This window comes from Jaculus jaculus, chromosome 19, assembly GCF_020740685.1.
Source record: "Jaculus jaculus isolate mJacJac1 chromosome 19, mJacJac1.mat.Y.cur, whole genome shotgun sequence".
Classification (NCBI taxonomy): Eukaryota; Metazoa; Chordata; class Mammalia; order Rodentia; family Dipodidae; genus Jaculus; species Jaculus jaculus.
In genome coordinates, this window is record NC_059120.1 from 29,680,906 (window position 1) to 29,707,567 (window position 26,662).

Here is a 26,662-nt window from a genome sequence, read left to right on the forward strand (position 1 = left end):
TGGAAGGTATCCCATCCCTGGCACTTAAAATTTTCTGGTAACAATCTATGGCTTCTGAGTTTGAATGCTTGATACTTTTATGTTCCTTGATTTAATTTGTCTCATGTTTCCTTTGTGGGGGAAGTTGTTGGTTATTTTATATATATATATATAATTGTTCCTTCACGTTTCAGGCAGGAGGATAAATCTAGTTCCTCCTCCAATCTTTACTAAGAAGCAGAGCTCTTGGGTTTTGTTCTTTTAACTTCTGAGTGAAATGCTCTTCCCCAGATGTGTGGCCAATTACTTCCCCTCCCCCACCCTCTCTCGTTCAGTGGTTTTTCTTAGATTCTGGACATGATGAATATTCTGTTGTTAAGTCTGAATTTAATTGTCTAATTTAAAAGGACTAGTGAATTTTGGTTTTTTAGCTGTTTATACTGCCTGCAGCTCACTTAGAAGCTCATCTTTTCCTGTAGGCTTTCTTTAACCCATCTACTTAAGGCATGACTTGTCTCAATCTTCAAGCGAACACTGCAGCAAGTGAACAAGTCCTTAGCACTCTGGCAAGTGAACAATCAAACAGCTCCCAGCCTGTGAGAGTTCTTGAATCATTCTCTTTATAGCTCCTGTTAGTTCTTTGTTATACCTCTTGGAGTCAGTGTGTACTGTGTATAAGTTAGTATTAGATAGACTCAGGGTGACTCTAGGTATATTTCTGGGGCACTTTTGCATAGGTTTTTTTTCTACCCCCAAATTTCAGTGTCTTCAAACTCTCCAAACTATTTTCCAACTTAGTAAAGCCACTGTTTCTACAATGTGTGTGACAGTGCAGGAAGTTCTCTTTATGTGACAGCTAGAAACCTTGAGGGATCACAGTCTTTCACTCATTTCTTCTGAAAATACTTGCTTCATGCATTTTCTCTCACTTTTTCCAGTAGTGGGCAAGCCCAGTATCAATCTGTCATGGTTTGTCCAGAGTGATTTTGTTGTCTGTGTTTTCAGAATATGTGTAATATATAAACTTGGCTATGTCATGCTTCTGATCTAAACTGTTACATTTCAGTCAGAAAAACCAAAATACTTACAGTGGTCAGCAAGGCTCTACATGGCCTGTTGCCCCTGTTACATTTCTTCCCTCACATTCTGCTACTCTCCCCCAGCTTGATTAGTACTCCAGTCCAGCTACACTAAGATTCATGTTATTACTGGAACCATCAGGTCTGTTTCCACCCAACGGTGACCCATTTCTTTTGTTTAGTCACTGCTTCCCTTAGGTGTCCGGTACCTCACTTCACTCCAGTTACCATCCTATGGGAAATTTCTGTCACTGCCTTGCCATTTTTCCCAGCCCCCATTGTCCTTACAATGCTCCCATTTTTCTACTCTCTCTCTCCCTCTCTCTCCCTCTTTGTTGTTTTGAGGTAGAGTCTTGCTCTAGTCCAGGCTGACCTGTCTGGAATTCACTATGTAGTCTCAGGATGGTCTCAGACTCACAGCCATCCTCCTACCTCTGCCTCCTGAGTGCTTGGCTTAAAGGCATGCCATGTGCTACCACACCCTCTTTTTCCTTTTATCACTTAAATCCCCCTGTTCTTTTTTTCTTACTCATTTTATGTGTTCATTGTTTATGGCTGCCTTCCCTCTTTAGAATTCAATGTCTGCATGGGTAAGAATCATCTGTCTTGTTTGGTACCTGGTAGGGACTCGGTACATACTTACTTTTTATGGTTTATTAGGTATTTAATAAATTAAGCATTGTAACAATTACAATGTTTCCTCCAAAAAATCCTTTCAGTAGGGCTAGGGAGATGAATCAGCAGTTAAAAGTGCCTGCTTACAAGGCCCACTGGCCTGGGTTTGATTCCCCAGTACCCTCATAAAAAGCCAGATACGCAAAGGAGCTCATGTATCTGGAGTTCATTTGCAGTGGCCGGAGGCCCTGGTATGCCCACATTCTCTTTGTCTCTCTTGCTCTCAAATAAATCAAGCTATTTTTAATAATCCTTTAAGTAATAAAAATTATACTCATCAGAACTTTTTTCAGCCTCCTTCAGTTGTTCCTGTTTATTGTTAACTGAGTCATCCATATTTAAAATGCATGTGCCTTATAGTTCTTTTTAAAATAAAATATTTTATTTATCTATTTGCAAGCAGAGAAAGATTGACATAATAAAACAGAGAGCATGGGCATGCCAGGATCTCCAGCCACTGTAAATGAGCTCTAGATACATGAGCCACTTTGCACTGGGGAATCAAACCTGGGTCATTAGGTTTTGCAGGCAAGTGCCTTAACTGCTGAACTGTCTCTCCAGCCCTGTAGTTCTTTTTTTGTTAGCATATGAAATAACATGTTTCCTCAAGGCACTTTTCATAATTCTTTGTTTTGGTTGATCACTTCCCCTGACTACCTTCCCCATTGTATCATTGTACCTCCAGCCAACCCCCTTTCCAAAAACCTTAATGTCATGTGGTCTGTTACCTTCCCTTTTCACCTTCCTTGGGCCTCATTTTCCTTCTCATGGACTCTTTCCAGTTTCATGACCTTTCTACACACTAGCATCCGCAAAAATACACACAAATAAAAAGTAGAAGCTAGGATCTGCAGAGGAGAGAGAACATGTGATGTTTGTCTCTGAGCCTGAGTTAACTTCACTTAATACAATATTTTCCAGATCCATCCATTTTCCTACAGGTTTTATTTTTCTTTATGGCCGAATAAAATACCAGTGTGTAATGCCCTGTATTTCTAATCCACTTGACTATAGTCTGCACTTTCATATTCTAGTAATTGTAAAGGTTTAGTTTTCTGTAAACCAGCCAAAGCTTTTCTCCCAGCACATTTTTAACTATGATATGTACACTTTTATCTTCTTATGGTAAAATTATTGTAACACAAATGTGTTTTAAAAATATTTTAACCTATTTATTTCCAAGCGGAGAGAGAGAATGGTCATACCAGGGCCTCTTGCTACTGCAAGCTCCGGATACATGTGCCACTTTATGCATCTGGCTTTACATGGTTGCTAGAGAATCAAACTCAGGTCAGCAAGGTTTGCAAGCAAACTTTAACTACGGAGCCATTTTCCTAACCTTCGAATGTATTTTGATAGAAGCAGCCTGCTGGATGTAATGTCTCATACCTATAATCCCAGAATTCAGGAGGCTAAGGTTGGAAGATCTCTGTGAATTCCAGGCTAGCCTTGGCTAGAGTGTGACCTTGTCTCAAAAAAAATTTTCAGGAAAAAGAAACAACCTAAGTTTGTTCAGCAAAAAGAATATTTTGGCTCTCAGGAGTCCCAGTAAGACTTTAACAACTATGAGGCATGGGGATCTAGGCAGCAGTGCATTGCAATTATACATGCTGGCTCATAAGAACCTACTGCATATGTCCCTTCCAAATTCAGTGAACCATTCCAAGTTCAGTGATGTTTGGTAGCTCAAGAGTATCTGTGGTGGAACTGTTCCCGTTAGGAAGTCCACAAACACTGCATGTTGGTGTTTCTTGCCTCCCCATCCAAACGTTTGTTGCCATACCACTTTGTTTGAGCAACATTAGAGACTCACTCAGATGCCTAAAGAACACCTGTTAAAAAGTCTGAAGTCTTGGGATAGAGAGATGGCTCAGTGGTTAAGGTGCTTGCCTACAACCTGAGTTCAGTTCCCTAGTACCCACATAAAGCCATATATACAAAATGACAAATGTGTCTGGAGTTTGTTTGCAGTGGCTAGAGGTCCTAGCACACCCATTCTTAATCTCAGAGAGATTAATAAATAAATAAATAAATAAAAATGAAAAAGTCTGAAGTCTGCTTCTTGAAGTTGACTTTTTTTTTCCCTTTGAGGCAAGTCTAAAGTATCACAGATTGTCCCATAGCATCTCCCAAGCTTTACAGATGCTTCTATACTCTGATACCATAGAGAAGCTCACTTTCTCTGCTGCAGTTTGAAAAATCAAGGTCTCTGCAGAGATTCACACCTCTGGTGGTAGATTCAAGGGTGAGAGGGCAGGCAGCAGTAACGGGTATAAGAACTGCACATCTTACAGCTGTGTGAATGCGACTTCAGCTTCCAGGTAGAGGAGAGGGAGGTATTACAAAGCAGACGTTTCTATGATATTTTCTGTATTTGCTAAATATAAAATTTGGCCAAATCAAAATAAAAAGTAGTTCTAAAATAGCATTAGGTATGTGGAATCATTTTAAACATAGTTGAAAAATCCTAGTTCTTGTAATACTTTATAACCTCCATTTTACTGTGGTAATTTAAGTCCTATAATGGGTTTATTAAACTGTGCTTCTTGTTTAGGGTTTGAACTGCAGTTTCGATTAGGCCCAACTTTACAGGGAAAAGCAGTTACTGTGTATACAAATTACCCATTTCCTGGGGAAACATTTAATAGAGAAAAATTCCGTTGCTTGGACTGGGAAAACCCAACAGCAAGAGAAGATGACTCCGACAAATACTGTAAGCTTAACCTGCAGCAGTCTGGATCGTTTCAGTACTACTTCCTTCAGGGGTGAGTCCTGTGCTCTGTGTGGGGGAGCCTCAAGCCACCTGAACAGAAATGTCACTGTGAACTGTGGCAGCACAATTTCTACAGTGCAAATAGAACGTGGCTCTTCAGATTCTGGTTTCTGAGTAGCCCATTCCTGCATCCAGACTATAGGATGCTATTTATTTGAGGTTTTTAGTAATAGACCATGTGACATTTACTTATTTATTTATTTATTTAAATTATATATTTATTTATTTATTTGAGAGCGGCAGACACAGAGAGAAAGACAGGTAGAGGGAGAGAGAGAGAATGGGCGCACCAGGGCTTCCAGCCTCTGCAAACGAACTCCAGACACGTGCGCCCCCTTGTGCATCAGGCTAACGTGGGACCTGGGGAACCGAGCCTCGAACTGGGGTCCTTAGGCTTCACAGGCAAGCGCTTAACCGCTAAGCCATCTCTCCAGCCCGACATTTATTTTTTAATAAGCCAATATTATTATTATTAGGTTATATCTTATTATGTAAAAAAAATCATTGTAATTGGGAAAGCTGTTCATTTGATTTGTTGCAACGTTGTAAGGTTTAAGTGCTTAGAAATAGCCAGGGTGTAATAAAGACAAAAAAAAAAAAGTATCCTGGATTGGTCGTGCATGACTTTAATCCAAGCACTTGGGAGGTTAAGGTAGGAAGATAACCCTGAGTTTGAGGCCAGTTTGGACTACATAGTAAGTTCCAGGTCTCCAGGTCAGCCAGAGCTAAAGTGAAACCCTGCCTCAACAAACAAAACAAAACAAAAACCACAGTGCTGGGAGCTGGGGAGATGCCTCAGTCTTTAAGGGTGCTTGCTTTAAAAGCCTGCTAGCCTAGGTTAGATTCCCCAGCATCCACATAAAGTTGAATGCAACTACTGATACATGCATTTGGCATTCATTTGCAGCTATAAGAAGTCTTACCATGCCCATACATATGTGTGTGAACACCCACACATGTGCGAATAAACAAATGAAAAAACTTTTAAAAAAGAAATACACCTATTTTTAACTGTGCTTAGTGATGTCCACCTGTAATCCCTGTGTTTGGAGGGTGGAAGCAGGAGTTTGAGGTCATCTTTAGTTATAAGGCGAGTTTGAGGCCAACCTAGACTACATAAAATGCTGAAGAGTGAGGGAGAGGGGAGGGAAGAAAAGGAAGAGAAGGAAGGAAAACAAATCAACTGTTTAAGTAAAATACTTGACCTTCATTCCAGTTAGAGTCAGACTGTTAGGTGAGGATTGTTTTCCTCTCATTAACTGAATTTTTTTTTTGTTTCTTTTTTTCCCTTTAGAACTGAGAAAAGTGGTGGAGGTTACATAGTCGTAGATCCTGTTTTACGTGTAGGGGCTGATAATCACGTGCTACCTTTGGACTGTGTTACTCTACAGACATTTTTAGCTAAGTGTTTGGGACCCTTTGATGAATGGGAAAGCAGGCTTAGGGTTGCAAAAGAAGCAGGTAATGTCAGCTCACTTTATTTTTCTTCTTTTTAAACAACATATGTAATTAATCTCTACATGTGGATTTCAGAGGCTTTACTAATATTTTTAATTTTGTTTGTAAGTACCGATAGTAATAGAATCATATGATTTTTATATACCTGACCATTTTTACCATAAAATAAAAATAATAAAATTTGTTATTTTATGGTTCAAGCTAAAAAAATGAAATTATTGTGATAAAATGAGAGCCTTATCACTTCTGATTGTATTTCATGCATGTAATTAGTAATAAGCAAACTATGAAAATGTAACAACAAATATTGATTAGCCATTTTTCATGTAAAAGGAATATACTATCAAACCTCTCAAAATAAGAGGACACTGAAGCTGGAGGGATGGCTTACTGGTTAAGGTGCTTGCTTGTGAAGCCTAAGGACCCACATTCAATTCCCTACATCCTATGTAAGCCAGATGCACGAGGTGACGCATGCTTCTAGAGTTCAGTTATAGTCACTGGAGGCTCTGGCATTCTACTTCTCTCACCTACTCATTCTCGTTCTTGCTCTCTCTCATAAAAAAAAAAAAAAAAAAAAAAAAAGCCAGTCTATCAGGCTTGCCTCAAAAAAAAAAAAAAATCAGAAGACAATGCTAAAAGTAGAACACTTGCCTTTTATTCCACCACTCTGGAGACAGAGGTAGGAGGATCACTGAGTTCAAGGCCACCTTGAAACTACAGAGTGAATTCCAGATCAGTCTGTATAGATGGAGACCCTACCTCAAAAAAAAAAAAAAAAACAAACAACAACTACAAAACAAACAAGAATAAAAGGAAGCATAAATTGTATGTAAATTATATTTGCCTGCTAAGTAGAATGAGATAAATGTTAACTTTCTACTTTCAAGTTGAATGTAGTCTGAAGAACACAATGAAAAAAGTGACATTATTAGGTACTGTGGCCATTGGTACCATGCAACATTAAAATACTAGACAGTGGGGCTGGGGAGATGGCCCAGTGGTTAAGGCACTTGCCTGCAAAGCCTAAGGACCCAGGTTCAGTTCTCCAGTACCCACGTAAAGCCAGATGCACAAGGTGGCGCATGAGTCTGGAGTCTGTATGCCATGGCTGGAGGCCTTATGCCCATTCTTTTTCTATCTGCCTCTCTCAAACATACATATATTAAAAATTGAAAAATAAAATGCAAGATGTGTATTGATATACTTGCATAGGATACATTTCCTACATATAGATATATCCTTTCAGCACTTAAAACTGAATCTCTAGTAATAGCTAAGCATTGTGATTGTGGTTTCCAAATTATATCATTATCCCAGTCTCTCATACATAATGATGACAACAACCTGCAAGACTTTGATTAAAGTCTGTGGTACACTTTGGAATTAATCTCATGTCTGGTTCATTTTTTACTAACATGTTAGTAAAATGTTATAACTTTCTATTTATAAGTACCTGTGAAAGTTTACAGCTACATTTTGATTAGTTTTAAGTTGGTCATTTGTTGGTCATTTGATACAGTAGCCTTGTTTGTTTTCTCACACAGTGGTCTTGTTTCCTTGCCTTGTAGGTTACAACATGATTCATTTCACCCCACTGCAGACTCTTGGACTATCCAGGTCATGCTATTCCCTTGCTGATCAGTTAGAATTAAATCCTGACTTCTCAAGACCTAATCAGAAGTGTACCTGGAATGATGTTGGACAGCTAGTAGAAAAACTGAAGAAAGAATGGAATATTCTTTGTATTACAGATGTTGTCTACAATCACACTGGTATAAGCATCACTAATTTTGATGAGAATACTAAACTGATTATTTCATTTATTTTTATTTTACATTGTTGTTATTACTGTTATTATTATTACCCTTTTGCAATGCAAAGGATTAAATTCTGGCCCTCAAAAAGGCTAGATGAGCACTTCAGTCTTTAGCTAGATCTCCAACCCTTCTAAAACATACATTTCAGCGTGGGGTTGATGATTCAGTGGATAAAGGCTTGTTTGCATAGCCTGCCTGCTTGGGTTCAATTCTCTAGTACCCACAGAAAGTCAAATGTACAAAGTAGCACATGCATCTGGAGTTTGTTTGCAGCAACAAGAGACCCTGGTGCACCCATATTCATTTTCTTAATTACCTTCTCTCTCCCTCTAGGAAATAAATGAATAAAAGTATTTTTTAAAGAACATATTTTTAAGCCAGGCATGGTGGTGTATGCCTTTAATCCCAGCACTCAGGAGACAAGGTAGGAGGATCACTGTGAGTTTGAGGCCAGCCTGAGACTCTATAGTGAATTCTAGGTTAGCCTGAGCTAGAGTGAAAACCTACCTTGAAAAAATACCCCCCCCCCCCAGGGCTGGAGAGATGGCTTAGCGGTTAAGTGCTTGCCTGTGAAGCGTAAGGACCCCAGTTTGAGGCTTGATTCCCCAGGACCCACATTAGCCAGATGCAAAAGGGGGCACATGAATCTGGAGTTTGTTTGCAGTGGCTGGAAGCCCTGGCGTGCCCATTCTCTCTCTCTCTCCCTCCCTCCCTCTTTCTCTCTGTCTGTCACTCTCAAATAAATAAATAAAAATACACAAAAAAGAAAAAATACCCCCCCAAAAAGGGGTGAACATATTTCTTGAAGATACAGATAATTAATTGTCCTTTAATTTTAAAAACCATTTCATAAAGTAACACTTTTTTCTTCCAAAGGAATTAGTGTTAGTTGAAGTAGAGTTAATATGTGAGTACTTTGCATGTGATTATTATAAAATTGAAGAATGATAATAAGGGACATAATAACCACCTACTTCAATTTAAATATAAATACTTTCCAGGCTAATAAGTGAATTAAATTTATTAGAAGCGCTTGTACTATAGCATATACAAAAAAAAAATAATGCTGGGCATGGTAGTGTGTGCTTATAATCCCAGCACTTGGAGACATACACAGGAGGAGCACCATGAGTTCTAGGCCAGCCAGGGCTTCATAGTGAGATGTTGCTTTAAAAAGGAAAAAATAATAATAATGATTCCCATTATTACAGAAAAAGTTACTGGTACAGTCTCAAAAGCTGAAGCTTTTACTTGATAGAGAATAGGTTGGACCATTTGGGTTCCCTAGATATGTCAGCTACATAGAATTGTATATTCCCAACTTGTGACTCTCAGAGGTGATTGCTCCCTTACCTGCCAGAGCAGCTGGACCTGGTCTGATGAAGCCTGTGGCTGTGAGCTTCTCACTTTAACCCAGTACGCCTTGCACATATCCACTGTGTGTGTCACAACGGATTTACATGTATAAATAATGGAAGCCCTGGGTAGGTTAAAAATTTTAAAGAAATGTTCATTCCATGAAAATCTTTCCTAATTAGCCATAGGAATTATGAAAATAATTAAAACTTATGCAACTGTCTCACCAAAATGAATCAGCTTATAGTAATGGCAAATAATCAAAGGTAAGCTTTGTCAGGCATGGTGGCACACACTTTTAATCCCAGCACTCAGGAGGCTGAGGTAGAACAATCACTGTGAGTCTGGGGCCAGCCTGAAACTACATAGTGAATTCCAGGTCAGCCTGGGCTAGAACAAGACCCTACCTCAAAAACAAACAAACTGGGGCTGGAGAGATGGCTTTGCCATTAAGGCACTTGCCTGTGAAGCCAAAGGACCCAGGTTCCATTCTCCAGGTCCCACATAAGCTAGATATACAATGTAGCACATGCATCTGGAGTTCATTTGCAGTGGTTAGAGGCCCTGGCACACCCAGTCTCTCCTTCTCTCTCTCTCCCTCTTTGTCTCTAATAAATAAATAAAAATTCAATTATGAAAATCAAAGGGAGAGATGGCTTATCAGTTAAGGTGCTTGCCTGCAAAGCCAAAGGACCCAGGTTTGATTCCCCATTACCCACGTAAGGCCAGATGAACAAGGTGGTGCATGCATCTGGAGTTCATTTGCAATTGCTAGAGGCCCTGGTGCACCCATTCTCTCTCTTTTTCAATTAAATAAATAAATAAATAACAACCAAAAAAAGGTAAGCTTTAAAAAGTAAGAACAGATGTCTTTAAAATTTAGAGTTTCTGCATTCATGTAGGAACCAGGCTTCAAAGTCTACAGTGAGGGTTGGAGAGATGGCTTAACAGTTAAAGGAACTTGCTTGCAAAGTCTGACAGCCTGGATTTTATTCCCCAGTGCCCAGTAAACCAGATTCACAAAGTGACACGTGTCTGGAGTTTGTTTTCAATGGCATGAGGCTCCGGTGTGTCCATTTTCTCTTTTTTATTTCTTTCTCTTTCTCTCTTTCAAATAAGATAAATAAAATACTAAAAAGTCTACAGTGAGAGTCTTGTAATCTAGTATCTCATCACTTGAAAATTTGACAGTATTGATAATTACTTAGACATCCATAACATTTCCTATCAAATTTACCAAGCCACACAGTTAAGTTACAAATTATAGGACTTAGAATACTGCTTAGGTGGCTATAATAGAGACAAAAATATAGTGACTTGAACACGACTGAAGTTGTATTTACCTCCTATCGAGGATTAGGTGGACATTAAAGAACCAGTTGATGATAGAGAGCTAGGATTTTTCTCTCATGTGGTGTTGCCATCTCCAATACTTTATGTTCAGCTTTTAGTCAAATGTGGATGTTCCCGTTCCTCTACCATCTTCCTCCTACTGGAAATGGGTCAAAGGAAGTCATGCCTCTTAAAGGGATGACTTGGTATATCTATGTTACCTCTGTCCACATTGCATCACATAAGATTTTGTTTCTTGTCATATCTAGCTATAAAGGTTTCTTGCAATGTAGTCTTTAGTTTGCTAGCCATAGACACAACTGAACTTTGTAACTTCTATACCAAAAGAAAAAAATTAATAAAACTGGTGAGGTCAGTCTCTGCCTTAGTATTTCTGAAGCATTTGAAAAGTCACACACAGTATAAACCATGTGAACTTTTCCACTGTCTTACTTGGAAAGTGTGAGTCATAATGACCTTTCTGTGAACAGGATTTTGCTTACAAAGTTACCATCCAGGGACCATCACCTTCCAGGATTGTCAGCAGAAGGTTCCACACACACCCTGTTCTGCAAAACAACCATAATTGGTAGACATCATTTTAAAACACTCACTTAAAGTCCCTGATATTGTGTGAAGAACATTTGGCATATAGAGAAACATGAAGCTCTAATAACAGTGTATGAAATCTTGGTCAGGACAGGTGTCAATCACCAGGTCATTCAGGCCAGTGTGAGTAAGACCTGCTTCATCACCCTCAATGGCTCAGTAATGGAGGCCCTCTCCCATGTGCTCTACTCCAGGCAATGCTGTCAAAACAAAGATTCCCTCTCCCCTAACCTCCAAGTCTGGGCTTCTTGTGTTATCCTGGAGGTGCAGGATGCTTGTGTCTCTCAGTCCCCTGGTCCCATTCCAGATGCATGTCACCCCCTCCCCCACCCAGCTCCTAGGGTTTCATACCCAGCTGTAGTGGGCTAAGAATACGGTACTCGGGAACCTTGAGCAAGTCTTGGTTCATGTGCTGCAGAGCCTTGTGCTTTTCACATGGGATGTTGCTCCATTTGGCATGTTTGCTGAATTTGTTACCATACATCTTCAGAAGCCTGATAATTTTGATGTATGAGATGAAACCCAGATTGAAGTTTCACTCTTTTTTAAAAAAAAAAAATATTTTTATTTATTTATTTATTTGACAGAGAAAGAGGGAGGGAAGGAAAGAGAGAGAGAGAGAGAGAGAATGAATGGGCATGCCAGGGCCACCAGCCATTGTAAGCAAACTCCAGACACATGCACCCCCTTGTGCATCTGGCTAACATGGGTACTGGGGAATCGAACCTGGGTCCTTTGGCTTTGTAGCAAACACCTTAAGTGCTAAGCCATCCCTCTAGCCCTTCACTCTTTAATGTAGAATGGGGGAGGGTGGTAAAGGGTTAAGATTTAACCCTTGAAAGTACTGAGGTAGAACTGGAAGTAATGATCCTGATACTTGGGGGGCTGAGGCAATAGAATGAGTTAAGCAGACTAGGCAGCATAGCAAGAGTCCACTACTAAAGAAGAAAAAGGAGGATAAATTTGGCTCTCTTGTGTGGGTGGGGGGGGGGCTAATTAGTAGCCAACCCAGAGCCTAATGCATGCAAAGTAGGCACTCTCCATCAAGCTACATCCCCACCAACCCTTTTAGCATTTTTTTTAATTGAAGACTTGAATGTATGAACATATTGCAAGTTGGTCATATTTCTATCAGGTTATACTCTTTCTTTTTAAAAATTTTTGTTTTTATTTTAGAGAGAGAGAGAGAGAGAAAATTAGCATGCCTGGGCCTCAGCCACTGTAGTTGAGAATTCCAGACACTTATACCACCTAGTGGGCATGTGTGACCTTGTGCTTGCCTCACCTTTATGCATCTGGGTTATGTGCAATCTGGAGAGTCAAACATGGGTCCTTAGGCTTTGCAGGCAAGCTCCTTAACCACTAAGCCATCTCTCCAGCCCCAGGTTATACTCTTATGTACCCTTTCCCCACCCCTGTTCCATTGAGAGCTTTCCTCAGTGGGGTTATTGGTAGTTACTGGTTAGGACTTATTCTTAACATGTGTAACTTTGTGTACGAATAGTGGATTGGGCTTCAACCCTGGCCTATGCATGTGCTACAAGCACTTTATCACTGTACCACACTCTCAGCCATATCGTGAAAATCCTAATTGATATAATTAGCACTATATTTTATCTTGCTAGCCAATACCTTGAGTTTCAGTAAATGGATCATCTAGTGGGTAGTAGCAGTGCTAATTTGGAGAATTATCAATTTAACTTTATGTTGATTTATTTATTTATTTTTGTTTTTCAAGGTAGAGTCTCACTCTAGCCCAGGCTGACCTGGAATTCACTGTGAGGTCTTAGAGTGGCTTCAAACTCACGGCAGTCCTCCTACCTCTGTCTTCGGAGTGCTGGGATTAAAGACATCTGCCGCTACACCTATCTTATTTTTTGTTGCTGTTTTTTAATATTTTGTTTACTTATTTATTTGAGAGAGGCAGAGAGAGAGAGAGTGGATATGGATGTGCCATGGCTTCCTGCCACTGCAAACAAATGCCAGAAGCATATTCCACTTTATGCATCTGTGTTTACATGGGTACTGGGGAATAGAACCCAGGCCATCAGGCTTTGCAAGTCTTTAACCGCTGAGCCATCTCTCCAGCTCTTCGCCCCCCCCCCACCAAGGTAAGAGCACACTTTAGCCCAGGCTTACCTGGAACTCACTCTGTAGACCCAGGCTGCCCTTGAACTACAGTGATCCTTCTACCTCTGCCTCTCAAGTGCTGGGATTAAGGTGTGCACCATTATTCCCTGCTTGTTTTCACTTTTTATTTTATTAACTATCCACACTTCTCAGTATGAATTCAGAGGCCATTAGTATTTTTTTAAAGGTTTTCACTTGAGGATGAGCTTCATTTTCCTTTTTTTAAAAAAAGTATATTTTTATTTTTATTTATTTATTTGAGAGTGACAACAGAGAGAGAGAAAGAGGCAGATATAGAGAGAATGGGCATGCCATGGTCTCCAGCCACTGCAAACGAACTCTCCAGATGCATGCACCCCCTTGTGCATCTGGTTAACGTGGGTCCTGGGGAATACAGCCTCAAACTGGGGTCCTTAGGCTTCACAGGCAAGCACTTAACTGCTAAGTCATCTCTCCAGCCTCCATTAGTACTTTTTAATATATTTATTTATTTACCAGGAGAGAGAGAAGGAATGGGCATGTGATGGTCTCTAGCCACTGCAAACAAACTCCAGATGCACATACCATTTTGTGTATCTGGCTGTGGGTACTAGATTATCAAACTCAGGCTTGCAGACTTTGCAAGGAAGTGCTTTTAACCATTAAACCATTTCTCTAGCTTCCATCAGCATTTTCTAAGCAGTATTGGGGGAAAAAAAAAAACAAAAAACAGAGCCAGACATGATGGTACATGCCTGTAAGCTCAACACTGGGGGTAAAGAAAGATAAGGAGATCTTAACAAGTTCAAGCCTCTCTGGTCTACATATTAACACCCCAGACTGGGCTATAGGGTGAGAAATGTCTCAAAAGAGAAAAATAAGTTGTAAGGTAGAAGCAGAATGATCAAGAGTTTGAGGCCAGCCTGAGCTACATGAGAGCCTATCCAAATAAGGAAGGAAGAGAGGAAAAGAAGATGGGATAATATTGATATATAGCTAGATGTGGTGGCATACCCTGATAATCCTAGCCCTTGAGAGGTAAAGGCCAGAAGATCAAGAGTTCATGGTCATCCTTGGCTACATGGTGTATTCAAGTCGCTAAGCTACTTCAGAAAAGAGAGAAAGCATTTGGGAGATAGAGGTAGGAGGATTGCCATGAGTTTGAGGTCACCCTGAGGCTAGAGAGTAAATTCCTGGTCAACATGGGCTAGAGTGAGACCCTTCCTCAAAAAACAAAACACAAACAAAAAGAGAGAGAGAGAAAGGCTGGGCGTGGTGGCATACACCTTTAATCCCAGCACTTGGGAGGCAGAGGTAAGTGTATCACCGTGAGTTTGAGGCTACCTGAGACTACATAGTGAATTCTAGCCAGCTAGAGTGAGACCCTACCTCCAAAAAAAAAAACAAGAGAAACAGAAATAAAGTAAAATATGGATAGAAATGAGTGGTAGATACTAATATTTTACCTTTATCATATGAAAGATGTTATGTTTAAATTTAATTATGTGCATTTAATTTCATTACAAGAAGTGTTTCCCTTTTCTTTAAGCTACGAATAGTAAGTGGATCCATGAGCACCCAGAATCTGCTTATAACCTTGTGAATTCTCCGCACTTGAAACCTGCCTGGGTCTTAGACAGAGCCTTGTGGCATTTCTCCTGTGACATTGCAGATGGGAAGTACAGAGAAAAAGGAATACCTGTGTTGATTGAAAATGATCACCACATGAATGTAAGTTGTATAGAAAGGGTCAGAATAACTGAATTTCTAAAAAGCAAAGTAAGTATAGGATAAAAAAATTTAGAATCTATAATCCAATATACAATTTATCTGGTAAAAACTGTGTGTGTGTGTGTGCGCGCGCGCATGCGTGCGTGCATGTTGTTTATTTGAAAGGGAGAGGGAGGCAGATAGAGAAAGACAGTGGGCATACTAGGGTCTTTTGCTCCTGCAAATGAACTCCAGGTGCGTGTGCCACCTTGTGCGTCTGGCTTTATGTGGGTACTGGGGAATTGAACCTGGGTCCTTTGGCTTTGCTGGCAAGCGCCTTAACTGCTAAGCCATCTCCAGCCCCATTTTACATTTTTTAATATTGATATTTTTCAGTGCATTCGGAAAATAGTTTGGGAAGAAATTTTTCCAAAAATTCAACTCTGGGAATTTTTTCAAGTTGATGTTACCAAAGCAGTTGAGCAGTTTCGAAGACTTCTCACTCAAGGTAAAGGACATTTTGTCTGTATCACTTTTCAGAAATTTAAGCTTACTTAATGTCATTCTTAAGGCAATTAATCTTTTTATCTTTATTCACATTGTTACTAAATCTATTGTTTTCATTTTTTTTTTTTTTTGTAAAGAGAGATGGGGAGAGGGAGAAAGAATGGCCACCCCAGGGCTTTTTGCTGATGCAAAACTCCAGATGCATATGCCACTCTGTGCATCTGGCTTTACATGGGTACTGGAGAATCAAATCCAGGCTGTCAGCCTTTGCAAGCAAGTGGCTCAACCACTTAGCCATTTCTCCAGTTCTAAATCTAAATTATCATGTAATATTTGTTACTTATGATACTAAAAACTATGATTCTGGCAGCTGATAGCAGATACCAACCATGCAAACCACAGAAATAACATAATTATGTCTGTTAGGGACTTTTTGTTCCTGTTGATTCCTCATCAGAATCCTGAGATGCTGGTTCAGCTCAGTGTGCATTGTTCAAACTGTGAATAGGAATTAGACACAGAAGCTTACTTTGTCTGAGAAAGGCTTGAAACCAGCCTCAAATAGAAGAGATGTGATAGCCCTCTGCTGTCTATAGTAAGCATCTTAACTAATGAATAGAGCTGTCAGCTCATGGTGCCCACCTATGACGGCCTCTTACCTTGTTGAGACTGAAGGCATATCTTAGCTGTAACAAAAGGTGCAGAAAGTGAATCTTCAGTTAAGGACCTAACAAATCAAGACGTTTTGCACACATACCTATAATCCAAGGTATTCAGGAATCTGAGGCAGGAGAACCACAAATTGAAAGCTAGGCTGGGCAATTTAGTGAGACCTGGTTTCAAAATAGAATTTTTTTAAAAGCCCAACAATGTCAGGGGTGAGTTTTGCCTAGTGTGCATGAGACCATGGGCTCAACCCCCAGCACTACAAAACTAAACAAAACATTGTATAACTTCCTTTTCCTTAGATCTTCTTAGAACTAGTAATTGAGGGTCTGGAGAAATGGCTTAGTGGTTAAGGCACTTGCCTGCAAAGCCAAAGGACCCAGGTTTGGTTCCCCAGTACCCAGGTAAAGCCAGCTGCAGAAGGTGGCACATGTGTCTGGAGTTTGTTTGCAGTGGCTAGAGGCCCTGGAGTGTCCATTCTTTCTTTCTCTATCTGCCTCTTTTACTCACTCTCAAATAATAAATAAATAACATATTTTTTAAAAAAAAAAGTAGTAATTGATTTCCAAATTTCTTTTTCAAAGAAATTAAAAATGTATAGCTTGGGCTGGAGGGATGGCTTAGTGCTTAAGGTTTTTGCCTGCAAAGCCAAAGACCCAGGTTCAATTTCCCAGGACCCACATTAGCCAGATGCATAAGGTATTGCATGCATCTGGAGTTCATTTGCAGTGGCTGGAGGCCCTGAGCCCATTCTTTCTCTCTCTCCCTCTTTTTCTCTGTCAAATAAATAAATTAATTAAAAAATGTATAGCTTCATATAATTCTGTATATTGTACATTTATATTAATATCTATTTTATAAAAACAAGTTATACTAGTTCCTAAACTCGTGTGTGTGTGTGTGTGTGTGTGTGTGTGTGTGTGTGTGTTACTTTTCATTAACAACATGCATTTATTATTTAAATTCTTGAAGCCCAGCATGGTGGCACATACCATTAATCCCAGCACTCAGGAGGCAGAGGTAGGAAGATTGCTATGAGTTTGAGGCCATCTTAAGACTACATAGTGAATTCCAAGTCAGCCTGGGCTAGAGTGAGACCCTACCTCAAAAAAAAAAAAAAAAAAAATTAAAAAGTTTGGGCTAGAGAGATGACTTAGCAGCTAAAGGCACTTACTTGCAAAGCCGGTCAACCCGGGTTCTGTTCCTCAGTAACCATGTAAAGCCAGATGTATAAAGTGGGATGTGCATCTGGAATTTGTTGGCAATAGTGGAAGGCCCTGGCACACCCATTCTCTCTCTCACACTCTCTCTGTGTCTCACAAAGAACAACAGCAACAACAAAATTCTTTTAACATCTGCATAGCAATAGCAATACACTTTTGGGGGGATTTTGTTATTGTTGTTTTTCAGGTACTGTCTCACTCTAGTCCAGACTGACCTGGAACTCACTCTATAGTCCCTGGCTGGTCTCAAACTTAAGGCAATCATCTTACTTCTGTGTCCTGAGTTCTGGGATTAAAGGCACATGCCACACACCTGGCTGCAATACACTTTTTAAAGTAGCTCAATTTGGGCTGAAGAAATGGCTTAGCACTTAAGGCACTTGCCTGCAAAGCCTAAGGACCCAGGTTCGATTCTCCAGAACCCACATAAGCCAGGTGCATGTGTCTGGAGTTTGTTTTCAGTAGCTAGAGGCCCTGGTACAATTGTTCGCACACACACTCTCTCCCCTTCCCACCCCTCTGTCTCTCCTAAATAAATAAAAATCTTAAAAAAATAAAGTTGCTCAATTTATTTAACTGGTGTTTTTGGTACATGATTTCCAATGTTATCATTCATTCATTCATTCCCCATACTTATTGAACCACCTGGTGTGTGTTAGAAAGTTTTTAGGCAAAGGATTCAATGGTGAAGTACTTGCTATGCCCATAGAAGCCTGAACGGCAGAAATGTGTTCTACAGACTCTTTGGTAGAGCCTGGTACGAAGATGCCCCAAATCCTCAATACCCTCAAAAAATAAGTAAGTCAATAAATGAATGCTAAGGCAAAAAAAAAAAAGGCACTGAGGCTGAACTGAAAGAATCCTGTGGTTTTCTCTAATAATTGTGTATCTCTCTGTGTGTTTGTATGGTGAGGGGTGATAGACAAAAGAATGGGGAGGGGATGTAGAAAAGATGCTCATGAAACTTTTACTTTATGTTCTATGAAATTGCTACATACTAAACATTTAAAACAGCAAAGTTACAATCTCCTTGTGGATATTTGCATCTAAGATGTCATCTTTTCTTTCAGAAAACTGGCAAGTAAGCAAGTCTGGTCCAATTCAGCATCTTACAATTATTCAGGATCCTGAATACAGACGGCTCAGCTGCACTGTAGACATGAGCATTGCTCTAGCGACCTTCATACCACATGAGTATGTTGGGTTTGTTCTATGACACACTCATGAACATTTATACTAGTTATTAAAACCCTTCATGGACAAGGAAATAAAGGAATGCACCATCATTCTTCTATCTCAACACCTGACATTCCCACTTTCTCTGTCAGGCCATGCTCCTGTGAATGGATGTAACAATTTTTACAATTGAGCAGGGTGTGGTGGCACATGCCTTTAATCGCAGTACTTGGGGGCAGAGGTAGGAGGATAACTGTGTTCAGGGTCAGCCTGGGCTATAGTGAGACCATACCTCAAAATTAAAAAAAAAAATTTTTAACAATTGCAAAAGTTCTTCTGTCATAATGAAATCCTGATTTTTTTTTTTTTTTTTTTTTTTTTGCCATGGTAGGGTCTCACTCTAGCTCATGCTAACCTGGAATTCACTGTGTAGTCTCAGGGTGGCCTCGAACTCACAATGATCCTCCTACCTCTGCCTCCCGAATGCTGGGATTAAAAGCGTGAGCCACCATGCCTGGCCCTGATTATATTCTAAGGTTTTATGACACCTGCCCGAAAATGTGTATGGGTAGGTAAAATCACTAAATGATGGAGGTGAGGGGATGGTCCCATGGGTAAATATGCTCATGCAGTACAAATCCAAAGGCCTAAGGTCAGATCTTTAGCACTTCCCAGGTGGGCATGGCAGCCCACCTATAATACCAGCATCAGGAGTGGCTAACTAGACTAGCCTAACGAGGAAGCACTGCCTTAAGTGAGGGAGCCCATCTCAGTAAAGTGGAGAGTGGTAAAGGAAGACAGTCTATGGCTCCATGTGAAAGTGTACCCACGGTACACGTACATGTATGCATATCACACACAGGTACACACATAAGACAAACCACAAAGTAAGTTTGTATCACTGTCTGCTCCAGCAATGGGCCAGCTGCAATTGAGGAGTGCTGTCATGGGCTCCGGAGGAAAATTGAGGAACTAAACTCTGAGAAGCATCACCTCATGAGCTGCCATCAGGACCAGGTTTTATGTTTTTGATCTACTGTTTTTCATTGAGTCTTCATACTATTGTGTGTTAATTAGCATGGTAACATAATTCAATGTTTTCCTAGGCAGTCAATTGCCTTTTGGGAAATGTGTTTTATGAACGACTGGCTGGCCATGGTCCTAAGCTGGGACCTGTCACTAGAAAACATCCTTTAGTTACCAGGTATTGCATTTTTGTTTTTCTTCTCATTGATGGTTAAAAATTAAAAGCTGTATTTAACTTTTCAAAGTAACCTAAATGTTTCCTTTAAGGTATGACTTCAGTACATTTATTAAATTGAATAGAAGTTTTGATTCAGAAACAGACTTTATGTTAATTCATTTTTGTTAGGTAAATCTTTAGTTAAAAAACTTATCATTGATCCAAACTAATTTATAGTTATTTGCATTGATTTTCCTGGAGGACTACATGTTTAATGTCAGTCTGCTTTGTGTTGCTAGAACATAGTGGAGACTGGGTAATTTATAACGAAATAAAGTCTGTTTTGGCTTAAGGTGTACAGAAGGACACTCGTATCTGCTCAGCCTATGGCAAGGGCCTCAGGCTGCCGCAGCTTGTGTCAGAAAGAAGGGGCAGGGCATGGTCGTATACACCTTTAATCCCAGCACTCGGGAGACAGAGGTAGGAGAGTCACCATGAGTTAGAGGCCAGCCTGGGACTACAGAGTGAGTTTCAGGTCATTCCAGGCTAAAGTGAGAGACCCTACCTCAAAAAAATCGGGGAAAAAAAGAACATGACAAAAAGTAGAAAGGCTGGTGCAGACTAGAGGGCCTCACTTTCTAAACACCTACCATCATAACTATTTCTGTCCCTGAGATGAAGAAGTCACTCACAGAAGAAAGACAGTATTCCATTCATCAGGGTACTGCCCCAGTGAGCCAAACACCTGGCTCTAGCCCCTCCCACCACCACCATCAACTTAAGGTTCCAAGCCTGATGTGGTAGTTGTTCCTGTTATCCCAGCAAGCAGGAAGCAGAGGCAGGTGCATCATGAGTTCAAGATAGCCTGGACTACATACAGAGACTCTGTTTCAAAAAAGACAGGAATTAAGGCTTTATCTCATGACCTTTGCAAGTGCTAGGGGGTTATACTCAAACTATAGCCCTTAGCAGTAGTGAATTCAGTGCTAATCAAGCAGGCATTTACCTTCTTACTTAGCACAAGTAAGGCAATTAGAGGGTAGTAAAAGCCTTTGCAAATTAGCCACAGTACCTCAATTATTGTTTTGAATTGTATGGGGATTTTAAAATTTAAGATGTTAACCTCTGTGGCACAGTATTAACTGTTCATTCTTCATGTCCTGATTTACTCAAAAAGGCTACCAAAAATCTTCCATCAATATTGAAAGTTAAATTGTGTAAATGATGTCAGAGTAATTTTATATATTTTACTCACTAGGGGAGAAATTTAATTTTTAATGTTGCCAATTCAAATTCCCTTCAAGGAGTTTCTGTATGGATTTAATTTTGTCTCTCTGAAGGTATTTTACTTTCCCATTTGGAGAAATGCCCTTGTCCACAGAGGAGTCTATAATCCACCTCCCGGATAAGGCTTGCTTCCTGATGGCACACAATGGGTGGGTGATGGGAGATGATCCCCTTCGAAACTTTGCTGAACCAGGTTTGTGACTTTTGACTTCCCTGCAAATAATGAAAGAAGAGATGATGGAGAATGGAATTTCAAAGGGGAAAGTGTGGGGGGGGGATTACCATGGGATTTTTTTTATAATCATGGAAAATGCTAATAAAAAATTAAAAAAAAGAAACGAGAGTTTAATGAAAGTTCAAATATATGATGCTTTGTTGACTTTTTTTTTTTTTTTCCTGTGCCAGGCTTGTGGTTTTTAAACTTTCACCAGAGATGGGGGAAGTGTACTGGCTTCTGAGAAAAGAGAAGGAACTGACACAAAGGAAGAGATTTATCTCCCTTCTTTGCCTTCCTTCTGTGCCTGTCCTTTTCTCAAGCCAACTAGCTCCTAGTGCTTATCCTGTTATGGGGTCCCATGTCACACAAGTAAGACCATCAACTCGCAGAATGTGAGGCAATGTTTTATTGGGTAAAAAAGAAAGAAGAAAAAGTAGGGAGGGGAGGGGGCAGCAGCGCTGAACTGTTGGGAGAGTCAGCTTTTATTGGAAATAACCACATGATGTTAGAAAAAAACAGGATGGGCGCTGGAGAGATGGCATAGCGGTTAGGCACTCGCCTGTGAAGCCTAAGGACCCCTGTTTGAGGCTCAATTCCCCAGGACCCACATAAGCCAGATGCACAAGGTGGCACATGCATCTGGAGTTCATTTGCAGTGGGTGGACACCCTAGCATGCCCATTCTTTCTCTCTCTCTGCCTTTTTGTCTGTCTGTCTCTCTCAAATTAATAAATAATTTTTTAAAAAAAGAAAAAAAAACAGGATGGGAGTTAAACCATAAATCACAGTTTACCTGTGACAGTTACAGCCATAAAAGTAAAAAAGGAACTTGAAAACAAATCTGTCAGTCAGTTACAGGAAGCACCACCTGGAGGGGTGCGAGGCAGGCCTGTGACCAGGAATCCCGCTTATTTTAAGGAGTTGGCTCAACAAGGCAGGCCCCAGGAAATGCTGTTCATCCCAGTAGAACCTCTTGTTTACCTGCTATTTGCAGAGCCTCCTGTTTGTATGCTAACAGCAGAGCAAGGAAGTGACTTCTACATTTCTCTGGGCTGAAAGACCCAGAAACTGAATGATGCCATGACAGGCTTCAGTAGAGTGCCACCCTAGTTGGGCCTAAGTTACAAGTTTCAGCTTAAACAAAGGAACAAAGGGGCAGCTGCCCTGCCCCCTGCCCAGGACACCTGAGACTGGCCAAAGACTTGTCCCTCCTACCTCCCTGTCTCAGCCAATGGAATACATACAAATGTTATTGCTGCTTGTTGCTTAGTTACCCAGCTCCCTTGCTGTGACCAATCATGTACCCATTCCCTACTTCTTTGTTCAAATCCCTATAAAAAACCTGCCCCCTGCTGCCGGGACTCTTGTACAGATCCACTGCAGTGGTGAAGTCAAGAGACCAAACTTTAGCCCGAAGTAAAGCTCCTTGCCCTTGCATACCTATTTGGTTCTCCTTGGTGGTCACTGGGGGTGCCGAAAATTGGGCATAACAAGGCTAGGTATAAAGAAATGTAGAGAAATAAAACACTTTGCTCTCTTTACGGTCCTATATACTATAGGTCTGTATGTGCTTTAATTTGGAAAAAAAAATAGTCTGTTTTTAAAAAGAAGGTGAAGGCTGGAGAGATGGCTTAGTGGTTAAGGCACATACCTGTGAAGCACAAGGACCCTGGTTCGATTCTCCAGGTCCCACATAATCCAGATACACGTGCATTTGGAGTTCATTTGCCCTGGTGTGCCCATTCTCCCCCCCCCTCCCTCCCTCCCTCTCTCTCTCTCTCTCTCTCTCCCTCTCTGTCGCTAATTAGTAAATAAAAATGAAAATTAAACAAAAAAGTTGGGGCTGGAGGGATGGCTCAGAGCTAAAAGCCACTTGCTTGCAAAGTGATGCTCAGGTTCAGTTCCCCAGTACTCCTGTAAAACCATATGCACAAAGTGATACATGCATCTGGAGTTTGTTTACAGTGGCAGAGGGTCCTGATGTACCTATTTTCTCACTCTTTCAAATAAATAGATGATAGATAGGTAGATAGACAGATAGATGATAGAAATTTTTGTTAAATTACATTGCCATGAGATATATTTTCCCTCATTAGCCAAAGAAATATTACTTGTTTTTTTTTAATTTTTGTTTATTTTTATTTATTTGAGAGCAACAGACAGAGAGAAAGAGAATGGGTGTGCCAGGGCCTCCAGCCACTGCAAACAAACTCCAGACGCATGTGCCCCCTTGCGCATCTGGCTAACGTTGAGTTCTGGGGAACTGAGCCTCGAACCGGGGTCCTTAGGCCTCACAGGCAAGCGCATAACCACTAAGCCACCTCTCCAGCCTGAATTATTTGGTTTTTTTTTTAAATTGTTTATATTAAGATATTTGGAAGGCAAACTAGAAACTCATTGTTTTTCTCCAGTTTTTTTAAACATTTTGCAGGGAGTCAGTTTATACATTTTTTTTTCACCATTTCAAACCTAGTTTATTTTAGTGCCAGTAAAGTTGATTTAGAAAATTTTCTATTATTTTGTTTGTTTTGTTTTTGTGAGGTAACCCTAGCTGACCTAGAACTCACTCTGTAGTTCCAGGCTGGCCTGAATTCTCAGTGATCCTCCTACCCTGCCACCTGAGTAGTGAGATTAAATACATGCACCACCACACCTGAATTTTCTCTTCTTTTTTTTTTTTTTTAAGTGTAGTGTTTTGGTTTAAAGCAGCTCTGCCTTCTCTTTTCTAGCCATTCTAAATGGAAAAAGAAAAAGCAAGCCAGGCATGGTAGCTCATACCTTTAAAAAAAAAAAAAAAGTGAAATGGAGATTTAAGGCTCTGTGTGGTTGGCTGTACATGCTTGTAATCCCAGCATTTGAGGGAGAGGCAGGAGAACCACAAGTTGAAGGCCAGCCTGGGCTTCTGTGCAAAACTGTGTGTCAAAAAGCAAACAAAAGTTTTTAAGGGCTCATGACATTACTGTTACTGTTTTTCCTTAAGAAACAGCTTTAAGATTTGAAATTGAACTCACATTTTTAGAAGAGACGATAAGCTAGGATTTTTGCAAAATAAGTGAGATTTTATTGTTTTTGTTTTTTCTTTTTGTTTTTTCAAGGTTGGGTCTCTCTCTAGCCCAGGCTGACTTGGTATTCACTATGTAGTCTCAGACTAGCCTCAAACTCAGAGATCCTCCTACCTCTGGCTCTAAGTGTTAGGATTAAGGCAAGCACCACTATACCTGGCAATTTTAATTTTCAAAACTTTTAGCTTTTGCCATTTATTTGTTTAGCCAGTGCCTTATGCTACAAGACAAATGCTCTTTCCCTAGAGTTGCATCTTCACTCCCATTATAGACAAAATTTTAGCCAACACATCATTTGGGGCAGAAATAATACAATATAAAAACAAGTGTTCCCTTGACATCCTTACATTGTGCATCTTTTACAGGTTCAAATGTTTACTTAAGGAGAGAACTCATTTGCTGGGGCGACAGTGTTAAACTGCGCTATGGGAGTAAACCAGAAGACTGTCCTTATCTCTGGGCACACATGAAGAAATACACCGAAATCACCGCAACCTACTTTCAGGGAGTGCGTCTGGATAACTGCCACTCCACGCCACTGCACGTTGCTGAGGTACACCGCGCAGCTCGTCTGCATTGACAGAAGCACAGTGTTCCTCAGCGGCACTCCTGAAGAGCACTCTGCAGATACATGCAGCATGCTACTAACTGAACACCAGCACTAATTTGGTAGCATTACTTAACACTTTTGCATAGTTTACCCAATTCTAACAATTCATTTGACACAATTACTATGGAATAGTGGAATGGGAAGGTTTAACAAATTAACTTTTAAATTTTAATTAAGGAACTTGATAATATTTTTCTCTCGTAACATACATTGTAACTTGTTCATTGGTAAGATATAAAATGTGAATTTGTTGTATTTTAGGTTATTTCCAAGATATATATTAATAGCCAGTGTAACATTGAATGTCTTAACACACATTATAGTGATTATCTTATTTAATTTTTTTTTAGACTCAAAGAGACTTTATTAGATTAAGAGAAGAAAAGTGTGGAGAGCTCTTGTCATGTGGAAGGCAGGAGGGTAAAGAGCACCCATGGGGTTGGGTATACTGAGATGATGGGGCTTACCAGAGTAGGACCTGGAAGTTCAGGAAAGGTGAAAAGCCAAAAAGAGCTCCGTTTTGTTTTGCTTTTTATTTACTGGAGTGCAACCTAGGCTCTTGCACCTGCTCTCTCAGGAAAATGCCCTATTGCTGAACTAGCCCTTATGGGAAGCATTTAAACATTAACACTGTAGCATATTGAAACTAGTTTTGATCTCATTGACTCAATTTCTTTGTAAAAAAATACTTTTATTTGAGAGAAAAAGAGGCAGGCAGAGAGTGCATGTGGGTGTGCCAAGACTTCCTGCCACTGCAAATGAACACTTTGTGCATCTGGCTTCACATAGCTACTAGGGATTTGAACCTGGGCCAGCAGACTACAAGCTAATCCCTTTAACTTCTAAGCAATCTCTCCAGCCCTGATTCAAGTTCTTAATCATCTTTAGAAATGTAATGTAAACATAACATCCATTTGGGGGATTTTTGAACATTTAAGCACTTAATATTTATAGTGCTATCTTCTACCTAATTCAACTTGAGAAATAAACACATAACTTTCACCCTGCTTATAAATCTTGGGTGGTTTCTAGGGGTAACCTGGTATTCCATATAAATATGTGTTATATAAAGATTTATTTCTAAGTTTGTAGTATTAAAATATCTATTTTGAGGCCTGTGATGAAAATTGGCTTTGATTTGGAGGGATTTAATGACAAGCATTAGTCGGGCTGGTAGAACATTGTTTAGCTCCAGACAGTGGCAGAGGGTCTCCTTTTAATTGTGCCTTTCTTTTAGCAACAATAACAACAACAAAAAGGAAAAAAAAAAAAAGCATACTTGTAACAATGTTAAAATATTATGTTGGTCTGGAGAGATGGATAAGTGGTTAAAGGGACTTGATTGCAAAGCCTGATGGCCCAAGTTCAATTCCCCAGTACCCACATATAGCAGATGCACAAAGTGGTACATGCATCTGGAGTTCATTTACAGTGGCAAGAGGCCCTAATGTACCACTCTTTTCTCTCTCCTTGCAAATAAATAATTTTTTTAAATTTTTCATTTATTAAGAGACAGAAAGATGGGGGTGGGGAGAGAGAGTGAGTGAGAATGGGCACGCCAAGGCCTCTAGCCACTGCAGACAAACTCCAGATACATGGGCCTCCATGTGCATCTGGCTTACATGGGACCTGGGGAATTGAACCAGGGTCCTTAGGCTTTGCAGGCAGGTGCCTTAACCACTAAGCCATCTCTCCAGCCCCACAAATAAATAAAAATATATTAAAACATTATGTTAAATTTTAAATTGTAAAGGTGAAGAGATGGCTTAGCAGATAAAGTGCTTGCTTGCAAACTCTGATGACATGGGTTCAGTTCCCCAGTACCCATGTAA

General features: G+C 40.2%; 1 protein-coding gene across 3 annotated transcripts in view; it reads left to right on the forward strand.

Annotated features, from left to right (window-relative positions):
- The window catches only part of Agl (amylo-alpha-1, 6-glucosidase, 4-alpha-glucanotransferase), an 80,765-nt gene that overhangs the window by 15,905 nt on the left and 38,198 nt on the right, over nucleotides 1-26,662 (forward strand). For 2 of the 3 annotated variants that reach the window (XM_004663950.2, XM_045137975.1), the window contains exons 3-12: nucleotides 4,288-4,498; nucleotides 5,801-5,967; nucleotides 7,536-7,739; nucleotides 14,740-14,921; nucleotides 15,297-15,408; nucleotides 18,367-18,490; nucleotides 19,387-19,489; nucleotides 19,579-19,676; nucleotides 20,996-21,135; nucleotides 24,586-24,773. In XM_004663950.2, coding sequence (XP_004664007.2) covers nucleotides 4,288-4,498; nucleotides 5,801-5,967; nucleotides 7,536-7,739; nucleotides 14,740-14,921; nucleotides 15,297-15,408; nucleotides 18,367-18,490; nucleotides 19,387-19,489; nucleotides 19,579-19,676; nucleotides 20,996-21,135; nucleotides 24,586-24,773 — 1,529 coding nt within the window. The remainder of the gene's footprint in view (nucleotides 1-4,287; nucleotides 4,499-5,800; nucleotides 5,968-7,535; nucleotides 7,740-14,739; nucleotides 14,922-15,296; nucleotides 15,409-18,366; nucleotides 18,491-19,386; nucleotides 19,490-19,578; nucleotides 19,677-20,995; nucleotides 21,136-24,585; nucleotides 24,774-26,662) is intronic. The other variant, XM_045137976.1, reaches the window with a different exon arrangement.